Source organism: Oncorhynchus mykiss, chromosome 17 (assembly GCF_013265735.2).
Source record: "Oncorhynchus mykiss isolate Arlee chromosome 17, USDA_OmykA_1.1, whole genome shotgun sequence".
NCBI classification, from domain to species: domain Eukaryota; kingdom Metazoa; phylum Chordata; class Actinopteri; order Salmoniformes; family Salmonidae; genus Oncorhynchus; species Oncorhynchus mykiss.
This window is the reverse complement of record NC_048581.1, coordinates 79,252,006-79,273,787: the sequence shown is the minus strand read 5'-3', so window position 1 is coordinate 79,273,787 and position 21,782 is coordinate 79,252,006. Positions and strand designations below refer to the sequence as shown.

The 21,782-nt window shown below is 43.6% G+C and overlaps 1 protein-coding gene across 1 annotated transcript in view; it reads right to left on the bottom strand.

Annotated features, from left to right (window-relative positions):
* Positions 1-342: 342 nt before the first annotated feature.
* The window catches only part of LOC110494642 (ski oncogene), a 52,166-nt gene continuing 30,726 nt past the window's right edge, over positions 343-21,782 (bottom strand). Inside the window, exons 2-7 of the mRNA XM_021569886.2 lie at positions 4,487-4,600; positions 3,880-3,983; positions 3,407-3,675; positions 2,196-2,479; positions 1,808-2,038; positions 343-1,668 (exon numbers count right to left, since the gene is read on the bottom strand). Of these exons, the coding sequence (XP_021425561.2) occupies positions 1,498-1,668; positions 1,808-2,038; positions 2,196-2,479; positions 3,407-3,675; positions 3,880-3,983; positions 4,487-4,600 (1,173 nt within the window). The 3' untranslated portion in view covers positions 343-1,497. The remainder of the gene's footprint in view (positions 1,669-1,807; positions 2,039-2,195; positions 2,480-3,406; positions 3,676-3,879; positions 3,984-4,486; positions 4,601-21,782) is intronic.

Sequence of the window (21,782 nt, the reverse complement as noted above, 5' to 3'; positions counted from 1 at the left end):
AATGAAACTAGAATATCAACATTTCAAATATAGTTTCTATTGGTTTCAAGTATGAGTCAAAATGATATTCATATGCAATTTAGGTGTGAAGCAAGCGACCCTACTGACAAAAATATAATTCACAATATCATCCTTAAACGTTGTATTTACACAAGAGGTCATTAAATGATGTTGTTCAATTCTATGTTCATGTTCATTTGTGAGTTGAAAAACATAAGAGGGAGTTAAATGCACAATGCAATTTTATTTTTAAAAAGTGCAATTACTTTTAGTAAAGTAAAAAAATATATCCATATTTTGTATATATCCATTTCTACATATCCATATTTTGTATATGTAGAAATGTTGTTCATAAACAGCACATGTTGCTTTTTCAAAGAGCCCTAAAACCAGTGACTAAAAATGTATGCTGCTTATAATGATTTCAGAATATAAATTATTTTACAGTACTCGATACAAAATCAGAAATACCTAAATTCACCAAAGATCAAGCTTTATCAAAGGTGTTTTGTGTGGGCGGAACTCCATTCCATGGACAAGCACAGTTAAACACTTGTCACATGGTTTGGTTTCATACACAATATACTGTATCTCAAAACAACTAAAAAACAACCCATATTAAGCTGTATAACGATTGTAAAAAGTAACACTTTCATAAAATATTTAAGATGAGAACAAACGGTGGCTGGAACTGATTCCAGACCACACAATCCCAAATACTTCAGGCTTTAAATACAAGAGCACAAATACACACGGTAGAGAAGCTGGTATACATAGGCCAATATGTTTGTATGTGAATGTGTAAATATGTATGTGAGCGTTGCCTGTAGGATAGCAGTGCTGCTCAGGCAACATTTCCTGTACAACATCAAAATGAAAACATTAGAATGAAGCAAACTGATCGGTTGAATGAAGTAAATAGTGGTCATCTGGTGTCCATTGTTTTCAGTGGTTTGTAATACCTTAAAGTGTACCGAGATTGTGTGGCACATGCAAGAGTTACATCTGCAGCTGTCATTTCATGAAAACAATCACTCCTCTTTTATATTCAAGTAACATTATGTAGCTCAATTTCTACATTTTTAAATAGCTTATACCAAAATAAAATCCTTAAAAAGCTTCAGGAATCTGACTGAGGGCTCTAAAGTCACTTGTGAGGTGTCTTCTATGTAGTGTATTTCTTATCATCTGTAGGCTGTATGTCATGCGTATTCATGCTTCTATCCAGTTCACCCTATGAAGTTCATATATTATTATAATAATGTCCATTTCTCTCCTATCAGTAACCATATCAGTAATCAGAAGATGTATTTTTCATACTATGAAAACATCTTGACTTTGCTCCAAAAAACATCTTTAATTGACTGAATTTCTTTCCCTTAACAAGAGGCGCAATTCAGTCTGTATCCATCCTCTTGCTTTACGTCTCTGACTCCAGTCCACTGCATGCATCTTTAGGATCCATTGGGGTGTTATGTCTGTCTGTGTGTCTCTGTGTTAGTGTGTTGGGGGTTTCATGGCGTTGTCCTGTGGGCCTCCCAGCTGAGCCTGCAGGTCCTTGACCACCCTCTCCAGGCTCTGCCGCGCCTCCCTCTCCTGCTGCAGCTCCTCTCTCAGCTGCTCTCGGTCCGCCTCCGCCTGATGCAGCTGTACCTGCAGCTCTTTAATCTGGAAAGGAACATACACATAAGTCAGGGAGCATATACAATGACTCAATTACAGTTAATTGTGTATGTGTGTGTGTGTGATTCTTTAAGTATGATATCCTAAGAGTATATATGCTATATCATTAGGATCTTGGTCTTACCTGTGTGGAGTACTTGGATCGCAGGCGTTCAGCCTCACAGCCTTTGTCGCAGACCCGTAACTGTATCTCTCTCTCCAGCTCTCTTTTCAGATGGCCACGGGACTCGTCAGCCTCCCTCATCTTCCTGTCCCACTCCATATGCAGGTGATCTATCTCTTTCCTCAGATTGTGCTTGGCCTCGATGGCCTCTCGAAGACGTCCCTTCTTGGACACCTTCACAAACTCCAGCTCCTGTGGGGGAATAAAAATATATATATATATGAAAACAGTTGTTTTATGTGTAGAAACATAATCTTTAAGACACCTACAGATTTTCTCTACACATAAAGAAACTGTTTTCCTTTTTGTGCCAAAGGGGGCCATTTTGGATCTTGAGTGTGAGGTTTACCTGCTGAAGACTAAGTTTGGCCTGCAGAGCAACCCCCAATTTCTCTTCCTGCTTCACTCTCATTTGAATAATCTCTTGCAGGAACTTCTCCCTGGCCTCCTTGGAGTCCAGGCATCCATACAGGGTCTGTCTCAGCGTGTCCAGCTCTGGGCATGACGGTTCCCCTGGTAATACCAGCCGGACTGGGCCCTCCAGAGGCCTCACGGTGGTCTGGGGGGTCAGGGTCTGGTACACACTGGAACAGGCAGAGGGAGGGGATGCCAAGGAGGGGACCAATGTTGGGTCTGACAGATAGAAAAATTAAACATTATGTTAAAGATCCAATGTAGCCATTTTACCTCAATATAAAATCATTTCTGGGTAATAATTAAGTATCTTACTGTGATTGCATTAAATCAAAATGGTCAGAAGGAAACAAAATAGCTTAAATAGCAAAGAGCAATTTCTCAAGTAAGAATTTACTAGTGTAACCGATGTGAAATGGCTAGCTAGTAAGCGGGGTGCGCGCTAATAGCGGTTCAATCGGTGACGTCACTCGCTCTGAGACCTTGAAGTAGTTGTTTCCCTTCCTCTACAAGGGCCGTGGGTTTTGTGGAGCTATTGGTAACGATGCTTCAAGGGTGGCTGTTTTCAATGTGTGCAGAAGTTTCCTGGTTCGTGCCCAGGTAGGGGCGAGGAGAGGGACTGTCTGGGAGTGGTCTGAGTGGGGACAGGAAAACTGAAAACTAGCTGTTATCGGCAGAGATGTTTGGAACTCTCTTTCTTATTGGTCTATTAACGAATCACCAGGCAGGTCGAAACTCCATCCTTCAAAAACAGGCTGAAATTACATCTATTACACGAAAATGGTATTAACATAACTTTCACAATTTCATAGTATTATTCCAACCTCATATTGTGGAAATATATATAGAACAGAGGAAATCACATTTTTGACTGCACTGGGCCTTTCATAGAGGGAAGCCTAAAAAATTTATTGGAGCAGCAGCGACATCTGCTGTTAAGCAAGTTGAGATGGCCCTCTGTGCTCTGTGCTGCGCAGACCAACCACTAGATGGTGCTTTGTGACAGGGATCAGGCCATCTAACCATAGCCTTCTTCCAGTAGTATTAGCGCGGGTTAGGTTGCCTGTCCTTGAGAGTTGGAGTAATTTGTGTCACGGTGCCCTATTTCTCCTACCGAATGTCTGAACAACAGTGTGTCATACTCACAGTCATCACAGTCGTCCACCTCAATCTCCCTGTCAGTCTCCATGTCCTCCACACCGTTGGCTGTGTTATTAGTGTTGGTGTTGATGTGGACAGGTCTGGGACCAGGCTGGGAGTCTCCATACTGTGGTGCTGGTCTGGAGCTGATGTGCTGGTCTCCCCTGGCTAGAGCCTGACTGTGGCCCACAGGGGCCTGCTCCTCTCTCTGGTAGGTCAACAAAGCTGGGGCCACATTTGACACTACAGACGTGTCTATGTTTTTGTGGATGAATCTGTTATGACAAGAAAATACAAGTGACCTTAATTACTGTATTTCAACAATATAAAGTAAGGGATCATAGCAGCGGACAATGTAGTTATTGGTCCTCATTACATTGTAATCCCATAGGAATGTTACGGCCAAACACTCCTTTAATGTGGTGTGGTGAAATGGATGAGTGAAACTATGACAACATGACTGTCTGTCTCTGACTGACCTCTCATTGTGACCAGTAGACTTCTCCTCCCCAGCAGATGGACTTCTGGACGACCAGGGCCGGAAGGCTGACGACCTCTGTTTCAGCGGGACCCGTTTCAGATCCTGACAAAATATAGAATTCATATAGAATACAGTGAAATGGGGAATTTGAAAAATATCCCTGGAAAGGAAAAGGGAAATCTTATTGCATAAGGCAGACAGGTTTGTTAAAAAGACTATTGACAACATGAATTATCTTACTGTATAAGGTAAGGTAACACAGTCAATTAGACAAGGACTCTGTATAAAGGCATAGGATCTTCATTTGATCACTTTTAAAAAATTAGAATTTACCTCCACAGCAGGATATGGTTTAAAAAAGGCTTCTAAAGTTTGTAATTTCCACTTAAAAATGTCAGACTTCATTTTCCATAATGAAAAATGTATCAACCCCAACAAAAAAATGCACATTAATTATAATCCACATAATAATTCAAATGTCCTGTTGCTGCAGGATTATTTTCAGAAAACAGTCTCACATTAAGATCCTACATCTGTAGGATCCCCTGACCTTGGAAAAAAAAAATCACATTTCACACAAAAAGTGAAGAACAAGAACTACTAACCTTGTTCGCTGACTTTGATAGAGATTGTAACCAATCAGGTTGCTTCTCTTTGTCAGTTGATGGAGAGTGGAGTTTCACCAGTTTGGACTTTTTGGCTGGAACTGGACTGTGAGACTAGATAGAAAAGAGAAGGGCTATTAATTATCAACATCCACAGGAATCTCCTGGAGTAGTCTGCAATAGATTTCTGCATACTGTACAAATCCCCCATACATTCACATCATTTAGCAGTCGCTCTTATCCAGAGCGACTTACGGGAGAAATGAGGATTAAGTGCCTTGCTCAAGGGAACATCAACAAATTTTTCACCACGTCAGCTCGGGGATTCGAACCAGCATCCTTTTGGTTACTGGCCCAACACTTTAACACAATATCCTCTTCAGAGGTGTGTGATACTGAATATTATCTCAGTTGAGGTGTTTTCCAGAGAAAACATCCATGTGTCATACAACATCGGCTAGTGGACCTACGTCAGTGTGTGAGGGCAGCAGAATATGTGTCTATAAGAGGTCTGGCTGTGAATAGTGAGCTTGGGGCTCTGTTCTGTGTGTGTCTAGGCTGGGAGTAGCAGACAACCAGGCTGGTCTGGATGGCAGCCAGCAGAGCTACACCATACCGCATCATTAGGTGGAGTGGAGCTGCTCTCTGCTCTGTGTATGAGAGAGGGCTGAGAGGACTATGAAGAGCAGAGTAATGGCGCTGGAATCTGACGGACAACTGGAGTAAAATGTTCTGCCAGTGCTGCTGCACCTCGGCACGGATCGTAGAGTCACGCAATGTTTCCCGCTTCACTCTGCTGAGCAAGATGATGCTCCTGTTAGGACAGACTACCTAACATAACATCTCTCTCTCTCTCTCTCTCTCTCTCTCTCTCTCTCTCTCTCTCTCTCTCTCTCACTGAGCAAAGGGGCCACACATAGCGGCATGTTTGGCCATGTGACAATGATCCAGGAAGAGGCGGTGTTGAAACAGGTTCTGTGCAGCACTGGGGCCCTGGCTCCAGTGGTGAGACAGAGTAATCTAGCCCCTACCCTCAGGTCTGCACTTGTCAGGATGAGGATATACTTACCTAGGCAGTGTGAGAGGTCTGCGTCAGGATGAGGATATGTTTACCTAGGCAGTGTGAGAGGTCTGCGATCACCTAGAGATGGAGCCGGAGGGGATGGCTGTCGTTTTACGGGCTTCTAACCAATCATGCTATTCTGTGGGGTTTTTCGTGGTGTTAGTAACTTTTTTTCTACATAATGTTTCTGCCACCGTCTCTTATGACCGAAAATAGCTTCTGGATATCAGGAATGAGATTACACACCTCGGACTGGACTAAGATTTTTTCTTTAATGAATCGGAGTGAAAGATTTACAGCTCCTCCCGGACCAGGCCCAAATCCCCATTATTCACATTAAAAGGAGACGCCAATACAGTGGGCGCAGATCTGGGTGCTTGGTGAGAATTAGTCGGCGAGTGGAAAATCTGCCATCACCATCCGTCCTACTGGCAAACGTGCAATCACTGGAGAATTAACAGAATTAACTCATGATAAGTTGTAGACCATACTATTCACCAAGAGTGTTTTCATCTATATTATTCGTAGCTGTATATTTACCAACACAAACCGATGCAGGCACTAAGACCGCATTCTACGAGCTGTATAAAGCCATAAACAAACAAGAGAATGCTCACCCAGAAGCGGCACTCCTCGTGGCCAGGGACTGAACTCCGTCCACAATCTGGCCATAATTATATCCTCCTGATTCCTGCTTACAAGCATAAACTCAAGCAGGGAGTACCAGTGACTCTCTCAACATGGAAATGGTATCATGATGTGGATGCTAAGCTACAGGACTGTTTTGCTAGCACAGAAGGGAATATGTTCCAGGAATATGTTCATCTGATGTCATTGAGGAGTATACCACATCAGTCACCGGCTTCAGCATCGACGACGTCGTCCCCACTGTGACCGAACATACATATCCCAGCCAGAACCCACGGATTACAGGCAAAATTAGCACTAAGCTAAAGGCTAGAGCTGCCGCTTCCAAGGAGCGGTACACTAATCCGGATGCTTTTAAGAACTCCCACTATGCCCTCAGATGAACCATCAAACAGGCAAAGCATCAATACAGGACTAAGATTGAATCCTTCTACACCGGCTCAGACACTCATCGGATGTGGCAGTGCTTGCAAACTATTACGGATTACAAAGGGAACCCAACCTCGAGCTGCCTAGTGACACAAGCCTACTAAAAGAGCTAAATGTATTCTATGCTTGATTTGAGGCAAGCAACACTGAACCATGCATGAGAGCAGCAGCTGTTCCAGATGACTGTGTGATCACGCTCTCCGTAGCTGATGTGAGTAAGACCTTTAAACAGGTCAACATTCTCAGAGCATGAGCTGATCAACTGGAAAGTGTCTTCACTGACATTTTCTACCTCTCCCTGACGACTCTGTAATAACTACATGTTTCAAGTGGACCACCATAGGCCCTGTGCCCAAGAACACCAAGGTAACTTGCCTAAATGACTACCGCCCCGTAGCACTCACGTCTGTAGCCATGAAGTGCTTTGAAAGGCTGGTCATGGCTCACATCAACACCATCATCCCAGAAACCCTAGACCCACTACAATTTGCATACCGCACCAACAGATCCACAGATGACGCAATCTCTATTGCACGGTACACTGCGCTTTCCCACCTGGACAAAAGGAACACCCATGTGAGAATTCTGTTTGTTGACTACAGCTCAGCGTTCAACACCATAGTGCCCTCAAAGCTCATAACTAAGCCAAGGACCATGGGACAAAACACCTCCCTATGCAACTGGATCCTGGACTTCCTGACGGGCCACCCCCCAGGTGGTAAGGGTAGACAACAACAGATCTGCCACGACAACTGCGTGGCCACGCACCCACAACTGCGTGGCCAGAACGACAACCTCTCCCTCAACGTGAGCAAGACAAAGGAGCTGATTGTGGATTACAGGAAAAGGGGGGCCAAAACCGCCCCCATTCACATCAATGGGGCTGTAATGGAGTGTACACATCACTAACAAGCTATCATGGTCCAAACACACCAAGACAGTCGTGAAGAAGGCACGACAACACCTATTCCCCCTCAGGAGACTGAAAAGATTTGTCATGGGTCCTCAATCCTCAAAAAGCTATACCATCGAGAGCATCCAGGCTTTGTATGGCAACTGCTCAGCATTCGACCGCAAGGCGCTGCAGAATGTAGTGCGTACGGCCCAGTAAATCACTGTGGCCAAGCTCCCTGCCATCCAGGACCTCTATACCAGGTGGTGTCAGAGGAAGGCACTAAAAATGGTCAAGGACTCCAGCCATCCTAGTCATAGACTGTTCTCTCTGTTACCGCATGGCAAGCGGTACCAGAGTGCCAAGTCTAGGACCAAAAGGCTCCTTAACAGCTTCCATCCCCAAGTCATTAGACTGCTAAACAGTTAATCAGATGGCTACCCAGACAATTTACATTGACCCCCTTTTTACGCTGCTGCTAATCTTTATCTTTAATGTTTATTATGTATGTATAGTCACTTTACCCCTACTACATGTACATATTACCTCAATTACCTTGACTAACTTGTTTATTGTCTATGTATAGTCACTTTACCCCTACCTACATGTACATATTACCTCAATTACCTTGACTAACCTGTTTATTATGTATGTATAGTCACTTTACCCCTACCTACATGTACATATTACCTCAATTACCTTGACTAACCTGTTTATTATGTATGTATATCACTTTACCCCTACCTCCATGTACATATTACCTCAATTACCTTGACTAACCTGTTTATTATCTATGTATAGTCACTTTACCCCTACCTCCATGTACATATTACCTCAATTACCTCGACTAACCTGTTTATTATCTATGTATAGTCACTTTACCCCTACCTCCATGTACATATTACCTCAATTACCTTGACTAACCTGTTTATTATCTATGCAGAGTTCCTCTACCCCTACCTCCATGTACATATTACCTCAATTACCTCGACTAACCTGTTTATTATCTATGCAGAGTTCCTTTACCCCTACCTCCATGTACATATTACCTCAATTACCTCGACTAACCTGTTTATTATCTATGTATAGTCACTTTACCCCTACCTCCATGTACATATTACCTCAATTACCTTGACTAACCTGTTTATAATCTATGTATAGTCACTTTACCCCTACCTACATGTACATATTACCTCAATTACCTTGACTAACCTGTTTATTATGTATGTATAGTCACTTGACCCCTACCTACATGTACATATTACCTCAATTACCTTGACTAACCTGTTTATTATGTATGTATATCACTTTACCCCTACCTCCATGTACATATTACCTCAATTACCTTGACTAACCTGTTTATTATCTATGTATAGTCACTTTACCCCTACCTCCATGTACATATTACCTCAATTACCTCGACTAACCTGTTTATTATCTATGTATAGTCACTTTACCCCTACCTCCATGTACATATTACCTCAATTACCTTGACTAACCTGTTTATTATCTATGCAGAGTTCCTTTACCCCTACCTCCATGTACATATTACCTCAATTACCTCGACTAACCTGTTTATTATCTATGCAGAGTTCCTTTACCCCTACCTCCATGTACATATTACCTCAATTACCTCGACTAACCTGTTTATTATCTATGTATAGTCACTTTACCCCTACCTCCATGTACATATTACCTCAATTACCTTGACTAACCTGTTTATAATCTATGTATAGTCACTTTACCCCTACCTCCATGTACATATTACCTCAATTACCTCGACTAACCTGTTTATTATCTATGTATAGTCACTTTACCCCTACCTCCATGTACATATTACCTCAATTACCTTGACTAACCTGTTTATTATCTATGTATAGTCACTTTACCCCTACCTCCATGTACATATTACCTCAATTACCTCGACTAACCTGTTTATTATCTATGTATAGTCACTTTACCCCTACCTCCATGTACATATTACCTCAATTACCTTGACTAACCTGTTTATTATCTATGTATAGTCCCTTTACCCCTACCTCCAAGTACATATTACCTCAATTACCTCGACTAACCTGTACCCCCGCACATTGACTCGGTACTGGTACCTCCTGTATATAGCCTCGTTATCGTTACTATTTTCTTACTTACTTAAAAACAAAATCTGCATTGTTTGTTAAGGGCTTGTAAGTCACCTGTTGTATTCGGTGCATGTGACAAATACAATTTGATTTGATTTGAGGATATGTTTACTTAGGCAGTGTGAGAGGTCTGCCTCAGGATGAGGATATGTTTACTTAGGCAGTGTGAGAGGTCTGCCTCAGGATGAGGATATGTTTACCTAGGCAGTGTGAGAGGTTTGCCTCAGGATGAGGATATGTTTACTTAGGCAGTGTGAGAGGTCTGCCTCAGGATGAGGATATGTTTACTTAGGCAGTGTGAGAGGTCTGCCTCAGGATGAGGATATGTTTACCTAGGCAGTGTGAGAGGTCTGCCTCAGGATGAGGATATGTTTACCTAGGCAGTGTGAGAGGTCTGCCTCAGGATGAGGATATGTTTACCTAGGCAGTGTGAGAGGTCTGCCTCAGGATGAGGATATGTTTACTTAGGCAGTGTGAGAGGTATGCCTCAGGATGAGGATATGTTTACCTAGGCAGTGTGAGAGGTCTGCCTCAGAATGAGGATATGTTTACTTAGGCAGTGTGAGAGGTCTGCCTCAGAATGAGGATATGTTTACTTAGGCAGTGTGAGAGGTCTGCCTCAGGATGAGGATATGTTTACTTAGGCAGTGTGAGAGGTCTGCCTCAGGATGAGGATATGTTTACCTAGGCAGTGTGAGAGGTCTGCCTCAGGATGAGGATATGTTTACTTAGGCAGTGTGAGAGGTCTGCCTCAGGATGAGGATATGTTTACCTAGGCAGTGTGAGAGGTCTGCCTCAGGATGAGGATATGTTTACCTAGGCAGTGTGAGAGGTCTGCCTCAGGATGAGGATATGTTTACTTAGGCAGTGTGAGAGGTATGCCTCAGGATGAGGATATATTTACCTAGGCAGTGTGAGAGGTCTGCCTCAGGATGAGGATATGTTTACTTAGGCAGTGTGAGAGGTCTGCCTCAGGATGAGGATATGTTTACCTAGGCAGTGTGAGAGGTCTGCCTCAGGATGAGGATATGTTTACCTAGGCAGTGTGAGAGGTCTGCCTCAGGATGAGGATATGTTTACCTAGGCAGTGTGAGAGGTCTGCCTCAGGATGAGGATATGTTTACTTAGGCAGTGTGAGAGGTCTGCCTCAGGATGAGGATATGTTTACCTAGGCAGTGTGAGAGGTCTGCCTCAGGATGAGGATATGTTTACTTAGGCAGTGTGAGAGGTCTGCCTCAGGATGAGGATATGTTTACCTAGGCAGTGTGAGAGGTCTGCCTCAGGATGAGGATATGTTTACCTAGGCAGTGTGAGAGGTCTGCCTCAGGATGAGGATATGTTTACCTAGGCAGTGTGAGAGGTCTGCCTCAGGATGAGGATATGTTTACCTAGGCAGTGTGAGAGGTCTGCCTCAGGATGAGGATATGTTTACCTCCGTGTTGTGTCGTGCCTATGAACAGCCCGTAGCCGTGTTATATTGAGCATATACCACAGCTCCTCGGGCCTTATTGCTTAAATATACAGGGGATGTATCATAAAAGTATTATACAACATAGGTGTGAATGGAAAATACGCTACATGAACATGAACAGAAGTATGTGGACACCTGCTTGTCAAACATCTCATTCCAAAATCATGGGCATTAATATGGAGTTGGTCCCCCTTTTTCCGCTATAACAGCCTCCACTCTTCTGGGAAGGCTTTCGACTAGAAACATTGCTGTGGGGACTTGCTTCCATTCAGCCAAACCCAGATTCGTCCGTCGGACTGTCAGATGGTGAAGCGTGATTCATCACTCCAGAGAACGTGTTTCCACTGCTCTAGAATCCAATGGTGGCGAGCTTTACACCACTCCAGCAGACGCTTGGCATTGAGCATGGTGATCTTAGGCTTGTGTGCGGCTGTTCGGCCATGGAAACCCATTTCATGAAGCTCCCGACGAACAGTTATTGTGCTGACATTGCTTCCAGAGGCAGTTTGGAACTCGGTAGTGAGTGATTCATTCGAGGACAGACGTTTTTTTTGCGCTTCAGCACTTGCCGGTCCAGTTCTGTGTCCTACCACTTCGTGGCTGAGCCATTGTTACACCTAGCAGGGCTAAAATTTGAGAAAGTGACTTGTTGGAAAGGTGGCATCTTATGAAGGTGGCACGTTGAAAGTCCCTGAGCTCTTCAGTAAGGCCATTCTTCTAACAATGTTTGTCTATGGAGATTGTATGGCTGTGTGTTGATTTTCTACACCTGTCAGCAACGGGTGTGGTTGAAATAGCCGAATCCACTCATTTCAAGGGGTGTCCACATTCGTTTGTATATATAGTGTATACTCTACTATGTTATATTGAAAGTTTTAATAACGTGTAGAGAAAGATAAATTGCCCGTGGTACCGACTGACAGCTTTGGCGTTAATAAATCCTGTGTCACAGTTCTGATGAGTCTGTGGTTCTAGCAATGTAACACAAGGGGGAGCACAGGGGGTTGGTGGCACATTAATTAGGGAGGACGGGCTCGTGGTAATGACTGGAGCGGAATGATTGGAATGATATCAAATACTGTACATGAAACACATGGTTTGATGCCATTCCATTTGCTCAGTTCCAGCCATTATTATGAGCCGTCCTCCCCTCAGCAGCCTCCACTGACGGGGAGGAAGTTGTCGGTCAGGTCTCACACTGCACTGACTGCCTCAGTCTAGTGTACGACGGCACTCAAGACTAAAACATGCCACAAAACCTTGTCATTTCTAGCTGTGCCTCTGGCCCATAAAGATATAATCACACAGCAGTTGTGTTATCACAAGGCCCAAGTGCATACGGCATGACTGTGGTTGTCTGGACACTCATCTCATGTCTCCCTCCCTGACTCACATATGTCTGTTTCCTCTCTAAATGTCTAACCACACACACACACACACACACACACACACACACACACACACACACACACACACACACACACACACACACACACACACATACACACACACACACACACACACACACACACACACACACAGTCAGAAGCAGACATTGAGGTTAATTTTCAGGGGCATTTAACCCAGACCTCTAGCTGACTCCACGATGACTCGACCTCTCACCTGCTTGTGGTTTTCTAAGAAGCGAGGAGTGGTGAAACCGGAGTCTGTAATTACTGCCATTGCTGTTGTTTTCCCAACAAAAGCTTTCTGTCTGGTACTATTTCTACCCTGAGGTTTGCAGCTCCAGGAAGACGTAGAGCCTCAGACATCATAGAGCCAGAAAACAGACCCTCCCAGTCACCACAAGGGACCTGCTGGCTAAATCTGACACTGATCTCACAGGAGAGAAGCCACATAGGCTTTACTCAGCACCACATCACAACCATAACCAGACCACACAGACACAGCATCACAGCCATAACCAGACCACACAGACACAGCATCACAGCCATAACCAGACCACACAGACACAGCATCACAGCCATAACCAGACCACACAGACACAGCATCACAGCCATAACCAGACCACACAGACACAGCATCACAGCCATAACCAGACCACACAGACACAGCACCACAGCCATAACCAGACCACACAGACACAGCACCACAGCCATAACCAGACCACACAGACACAGCATCACATCCATAACCAGACCACACCAGACACAGCATCACAGCCATAACCAGACCACACAGACACAGCATCACAGCCATAACCAGATCACACAGACACAGCATCACAGCCATAACCAGACCACACAGACACAGCATCACAGCCATAACCAGACCACACAGACACAGCATCACATCCATAACCAGACCACACAGACACAGCATCACAGCCATAACCAGACCACACAGACACAGCACCACAGCCATAACCAGACCACACAGACACAGCATCACAGCCATAACCAGACCACACAGACACAGCATCACATCCATAACCAGACCACACAGACACAGCATCACAGCCATAACCAGACCACACAGACACAGCACCACAGCCATAACCAGATCCCACAGACACAGCCATAACCAGACCACACAGACACAGCATCACAGCCATAACCAGACCACACAGACACAGCCATAACCAGACCACACAGACACAGCATCACAGCCATAACCAGACCACACAGACACAGCATCACAACCATAACCAGATCACACAGACACAGCATCATAGCCATAACCAGACCACACAGACACAGCCATAACCAGACCACACAGACACAGCATCACAGCCATAACCAGACCACACAGACACAGCCATAACCAGATCACACAGACACAGCATCACAGCCATAACCAGACCACACAGACACAGCCATAACCAGACCACACAGACAGCATCACAGCCATAACCAGACCAGACAGACACAGCATCACAGCCATAACACTTTCTTCATATATCCTCCTAGCCTGGCTGCACACCACATGCCATGACTACATTACCCTCACTGTGCTCCAATGCAATCCTACACTACCCAGCAAGGCCCCTCTTAGAAGGGAGTGAGTGAAAGAGGGAAAGAGTGAGAGAGATAAAAATGGAGGGGGAGACTTCCTCTCTGGAGTTTGCTTTGGCGAGGGCCCCTATGGGAACGGAGTAGTGAGTGCGAGGGAGGGGAGGGCTAGGGGAGGGGAGCGGGACCACAGAGGGAGCACTGAGCTGGAGGAATGTATACTTGAAGGCCAAGTACAGCCTCCTCTTAAAGAGTCCATTCAAGCATTGCCCTTTTCAACTGGCTATTGTAGGATATTTATTTGACGAACCATAATGAGGGACTAAACAGGGCCGAACAGTGCCCAGGGCAAACCAGACATGCTTTATCTGGTAATTACAGTCATATTATGGTGTGGTAATACTGTGATAAACTCCCTGAGAAAATGTCCACCTGGGCAAATCCTCCTTACAGCACGATAACTGTCTACAGACACATAAACAACATGTATTGTGGACTATCTGACCGTTAGAATGGTATACACCAATATGTTGGAGCATGATAGGAGATGGGAATGTTGTTTTAGTTCATTTGACATGATGGACTTGGTTTATTAATACAAAAATACAGTCCCAATCAACAAATTACTTTAGTGTCATGGTAAAATACAAACTCCGGTTGAGAACTGTAGAATGCTCCAACAACTCAAAAATATCTAGGTTAAATTGAAAGTACAATGTGGGTAAGATGAATTACATTTCATCAGTCCCGGTTAATCCTTCAGTTATTTGCTGAAGCACAAGATAGAATTTCAAATGAAATGATCTAAAAACAAAACACGAGGACGTTTCCTCAGCTGAACTTCCCCGGGCTTCCGTCACACAAAACTACAGCATGCTAGATGATAGCATAGCATTATGTACACAGCAACAACACACAACAGTTTCACCTTTCAGACTCCTCCCGCTACTAAACCACTCACTGTAATCCTTGGATCTGAGTGTGCTTAGTAGGGTGCTGTCTCATTCAAGGGCACACCAACTGGCACAGCTCACCCGGGAAACAACTTTAGTGGGCAGTGAATGAGTGAGCAGAGGTCTGGGGTGGGTGGTCCCGGGGAAGCCTATGGGCCTCTATTCAGTGCTTTATTCTGTGCTGGGCTTAGCTGACTGGTGTCGCACTTACAGCTGGGCTGGGCTTAGCTGACTGGTGTCGGACTTACAGCTGGGCTGGGCTTAGCTGACTGGTGTCGGACTTACAGCTGGGCTGGGCTTAGTTGACTGGTGTCAGACTTGCAGCTGGGCTGGTCTTAGCTTATCTAACTGGTGTCAGACTTACAGCTGGGCTGGGCTTAGCTTAGCTGACTGGTGTCAGACTTACAGCTTGGCTGGGCTTAGTTTAGCTGACTGGTGTCAGACTTACAGCTTGGCTGGGCTTAGCATAGCTAACTGGTGTCAGACTTACAGCTTGGCTGGGCTTAGCTTAGCTGACTGGTGTCAGACTTACAGCTGGGCTGGGCTTAGCTTAGCTAACTGGTGTCAGACTTACAGCTTGGCTGGGCTTAGCTTAGCTGACTGGTGTCAGACTTACAGCTGGGCTGGGCTTAGCTTAGCTAACTGGTGTCAGACTTACATGTGCATGCACCATGCTACCAAAACTTCTGAGCGTTTAGACTTCCTCCCTCATCATTCAGCAGTCTGCTTCCCCTTCTACTTCACATGATCTGAGCTAAAGTGAGTCAGGGTGACACGGCTGTCCTAGCGTGACAGAGGATCCTGGGAGGTGAGTTGAGCTGCAACAGCATGACAACACTGTGACATTCTGTACAATATGGCCACACCGTCACCGTGCCATATGAAACACAGAGAGGGGAGGGATGTCGTGAGAAGAGAACAGCCTTGAAGCAAAGCAATCTTGATTGGATTGTCCTAATTGTCTTTGGGAATCGAGAGAGGTTAGAGCTGACGACTGGACAAACTAAGACCTCGTCTGTTCATTACCAAGTAAATGATCATATCTGACCTACAGCATCCAACAGCAGCATGTGTAACACATAAAACCCAGTGGAAGGAGAAAAGGTTCTATCAATATATCCCCAGACTTCCCACACTCCCTAAGTGAGCTGTCGTGGACACAACAACACTGCAGGGTGTCCAGGTCTATAAACAGAGGAACCAGGCAGACTTTAATATCCCTGCATGACCAGGACAACAGTGGACTCCTCTTATGTCCTGAGCAGGCAAAGACCGGTGTAACTAAGAGGAAGCAAATCCAATTCAGGTCAAATATAGCAACCATGACAACATCACATGTATCCATATTAATTTCCTCATTATGGCTAAAACAGCTGATCCCTTAGAAAGAACTGAGGAAGGACTTTCACGACAGGAATATGGGTGATTAGTTCTTCCAAGAGCTGTGGGCCTAATCAGAACGTGGCTAAAAATGAACTGACAAAGATATCATCACAGACGACATGTTATTAGTATTAGGATGTTTGGTATGGTTCTAAGTCACAGATATCTTTGGACATGAAGCGTGTTATGTGAGTGGTGTATAGTTCAGACAGACGTCAAACTCACAGAATGCCTGTCGCAGTAGCCCGTAGGGACTTTGTCTGTCCCAATTTAAAATGAAACAGTGCAGCATTGGTTCTATGTGAAAATGAAACAGTGCATCTTTGGTTCTATGTGAAAATGAAACAGTGCATCATTGGTTCTATGTGAAAATGAAACAGTGCATCATTGGTTCTATGTGAAAATGAAACAGTGCAGCATTGGTTCTATGTGTGCTAGAACATGTATTGTAGTACTGTGGAACATGCACTACTACAGACACACAAGACACACACAATACACACACAGTTGTTATGCTTCTATTCACATTTAGCACACGTACAATGTAGGAACAGCTGTAGTGCTAACCAGGAAGCCAGAGGGGATGATGATTGGTTAACGGGAGGGAGAAAGATTACATAACATCCCTTTATAACATCTATTAAGGCGCTCCTAGGGCTTAATGCACACAGTTAATGCAAACCTACTGAAAATCATGTATTGATGTTAGGGGAGATTTGGGTGAAAATATGAGTTACAAGTCTCAAGTAAGGATTCAACCTGTAGTATACACAAACAACAATGTTATGGCCCTTTCCTGCAGTCAAATGACTAGTGACCTAGACTAGTGTTATTCATATTTTTAATATCAAACACTTTTGTTCTATATCAGTCTTCTATGATGTATAGAAAGTGTAATATTGGGATGCAATACTCAACACGTAATCCATTTCAACTCTATATCTGACATGGTACAGGCGTCTTCTTTTTAAGCCCATAACCATGTGTGTGAGGTGTATACTTTGCTTCTACATCTGCATTGCTTGCTGTTCGGGGTTGTAGCCTGGGTTTCTGTATAGCACTTTGTGACATTGGCTGATGTAAAAAGGGCTTCATAAATACATTTGATTGGTTGATTTGTTTAAGACTACCAAGAAACATTGTGTTACCCTGATTTAGCCCACTGCAGTAAAATGTTATTAAAGAGCCTCTGACACGTTCCAAATGAAATAAATTGTATTCGTCACATACATACATATTTGGATCGTGTCAGAGGTTCCAGCATGTATAACAGGTGCAGTGAAATACTTGCGCGCTAGCTCCCTCAATAATGCAGTACAATCATCAATATCAATAATGAAAAGTCAAATACAAAATCTAAAGTAATTAGAAGGTATGCAAAGTTATAAATTGTACACAATTGTAACGCTCGTCTGAAGAAGAGGACACAAAATAACAAAGTGGCACAAACCGACACAGTTCTGTCTGGTGCAGACAGACACAGACAACAGAAAACAACTGCAACTACAACTACCCACAAACCCAGGTGAGAAAAAGGCTACCTAAGTATGATTCTCAATCGAGAGACAATTATAGACAGCTGCCTCTGATTGAGAACCACACCCGGCCAAACACAAAGCAATAGAAAACATAGAAATAAAGAAACTAGAATGCCCACCCTAGTCACAATAGGATATACAGTATACAGATTACACCTACAGATAATATCAGTCCAATTAATCAAATAGAATTTGATGCATATGATGTGCAGTATAGATTAGTGAGAATAATGCCACCCAGTTGCAGTGAGAAACAAGACAACATACATATTAAGAGCCCTTCCACCTTACCATCCCCTAATGCAGTGGTACTCAAAGTCGAGGGAATTGCAGTAGGGAAATAAGTAAATGAAGAGTACAGATTAAGTTACAGGACAATATACAAACGTTATTAAAAAATACCATTTTATTGAGTAAATGCATGTATTGGTTGTCTTAATTTCCATAGGAGATGAACATTGAATGAATTGAAGTTTATTCGTTGATGTATTTCTTTTTGAATTGACAGATTTTGAGGTTGTGTCATTAGATTTGGGGTGGGGTGGGCTCACCAGGTTTGAATATCACTGTCCTAACGTCTCCTGCCTGAGAACCTGACTTTCCACAGTCAATCTGACCCTTCAACATGAAAGACTGTCTGCTCTGCTGTAGTAGCAGTAAGCACACAACCACCGCCACGAGACAGTACATCCAGTATCGGACTGCCTGAGTTTTAATCCCACAGATTAGTACCAATGCCAAGGCAAAGAAGTCAGAAAGACGATTAAAATGTCACTGGGTAACCTCTCTCAGCAACCCAAACTGTTGCAGCTCCAAATACACAGACAATTATATCACATATACCAGGTTCCAAGCGATTTCATTAGGGTGTGAGGACTCCCCCAAACAGAGGAGCTACACTGTGGCTACACGACAGTACAGTGTGTCAGGTGGCAGATTGATGATGGCGAGACTGCTACTTAGTGAAGTTGGGGTTAACCCTGGCCCTCTGGTATCTGAGTGATTGACAGACCAAATGGTCAGTCACGTAACAGAGTTAAGTGTGAGAGTGACATCCCTGTGTGTCACCAACTGGACTGAAGTGGGATTCACGTGCTCACATTCACAATGAACTAAAATGAGTGAAAAGGGGATGGAAACACTATATTGTGAGTGTCTAGCATGCCTCCTCTTATACTGAACTTTTCTTGCAGAATTCTTGAGTCAAGTCCCCACTATGTGAATGTTCTGTGAGGAGAAAGTCAACATGAGAAGCAACTTGCTTCCCAGAAACCATTGTGTCTGAATGAGTCTTAAGGATTGCTTGTGTCATTCCCCTCAGTCTCTATTTATGCTGCCATAATCTCTCCCCACACAGCCGCCCATTGGTCAGTCTAGCGTAGACTCTAGAGCACGCTGCACAGATAGGTCTTGGAATTGGCGTAGCTGGCTGCTGATGTCATCTATTTGAGTTTGTCCAAAATGTGCTATACCATTTTATAGTAAATCATCATTGTAGTGAGTGTCATCTACAATTCATCAAATCGATTAGAAAGGACCAAGAAATTAAATCAACAAAATACAAATAGTAAACAGTGATCAAACATGAGAAGGTAAATGGAGAAGGAAAGAGCAGTACTTGGAAGCTGACCTGAGGTTGGGCCTGAGCTGGAAAGCTGAGGCCCATGACCACATGGTCCCTGGCAGGCCAATGGGAAGGAAGGCAGGTGGCAGATTTATTTGGGAGGAGGAAAAAGAGGATGAATGCCAGGGAGATGTTAAGAGGTGTGAGGGGACTGAGGACTGGCCGGGAGGATGGGGTAGAGGGGCCCATAAAAACTGTGTCAGAGGGTGGGGTAAAGTTAGGGTCACTGCCCAGGGTCCCATATGATGTCATTTCACAGACACAGTGTCTGCCCTGGGAACTGGGCTTGAGGTAACTGCCTGAACGAAGGTGATAAATCCTAGTGATATTTATAGACGCCATTCAAGCTGTTCTGTTTCAGTGCAGGTTCCCCACTGGGTCCAAATACATCAAACATGTGGCTAAAGTTACAACACAACAACACTGTAAAATGCACACTTCCTGATAGGCTACATGAAATGCACTTATATTTCCCTCACTAACTTTAAGCATCAGCTATCTGAGCAGCTAACCAATCGCTGCAGCTGTACATAGCCCATCTGTAAATAGCCCACCCAATCTACCTACCTCATCCCCATATTGTTTTTATTTACTTTTCTGCACACCAGTATTTCTACTTGCACATCATCATCTGCACATCTATCACTCCAGTGTTAATTTGCTAAATTGTAATTACTTTGCTACTATGTCCTATTTATTGCCTTACCTCCTCATGCCATTTGCACACACTATACTTTCTTTTTTTCTATTGTGTTATTGACTGTACGCTTGTTTAGTCCATGTGTGACTGTGTTGTTGTTTCTGTCGCACTGCTTTGCGTTATTCTGGGCCAGGTCACAGTTGTAAATGAGAACTTGTTCTCAACAGACCTACCTGGTTAAATAAAGGTGAAATAAAAAACTAAAAAAAAAACTCCAATGAGTTACTAGGTCAGCCTCTGATGTTGTGGCTGTAGGAGATGTGGCTGTATGAGATGTGGCTGTATGAGATGTGGCTGTAGGAGATGTGGCTGTAGGAGATGGGTCTAGCTGTATTTGTGTACTTGGAGATAGATATGTGATGGGTGAAGGGATTGGTTTATTATTTTGAGTACAACCTCTTAAACATAGTGTTTCTCTAGTGTGTTTTGACAAAACAAACACTACTAATGGCTCCATGCAGAGTGACAGGAAACATTGTAAATGTGAAGCTCTCCACTCAGAGCACTATGGAGCCCCAGCATGTGGCTGTGAGGCTGAGGGGAATTTAGAGTGCCAGGAAAAAAATACTACTCCAAAAACCATTATGTGTGCGTTACCAAGTAACTGTTGACCAATTTTCCAAAATACAGAAGCCCTTTACACTTGTGTTGACAATGGCAGATTTGGGCACTGATAAGGACAGAAAAAGGAATGCAAAGACTATACAGAAACATGCTATAAATGATATCAGAGCTCAGGCTGAGCACTTCACAGTGCTGTATGGGTTTTGACTGACAGACGTTCTAAATTTGAGCCCCAAACGTGACAAGAAGTTGCCTCCATCCCTCCTGCTAATTGGGTAACCTTTTCAAACATTTTGTTATCTCAGTGAGGGAAATGCTGTAAATTAAGCAGAATCCATGTATTTTGAATGACGAAACATTGAGGATCATGAGAAATACTGCTTTGATGTCATACAAGCAAGCCAAACACCCATGCAAATGTGCACTTCACATTTCCATATCATAAAACTCATGTCATACAGAGTCATACAGTGTCAATGTTTATGATCACTATGTTTGATGTAAAACTACAAGATGACATGACATCAAACCTTGTGTTGTCCTGAACAGAATTAGTCTACTGTGAAGAAAATTGCCGCAGAACACGCACCTGAATGCACTCATGCCTAGTCAAATAAAGGGAAAAATAAAATCTAAAATAAAATAATAGATGACTCCTTTCTATGCGTACCAAAATGATGATCTGTTTCTCAGAGTTGCCTTGTGAAAGCCTAACACTCACAGATCGTATTTTATAACTTAGCAAGTCAAACTGGCAATAGAACAAGTCTTCAAATGATTCCCACCTGACCCAGATTGTGATTTATAACGGGCCGTTTTGGATTCCCTTAAAGAATAACAATAATTGTGTGATAATATATAATATATTCCATTTAGCAGATGCTTTTATGGAAAGAGACTTACAGTCATGCGTGTATA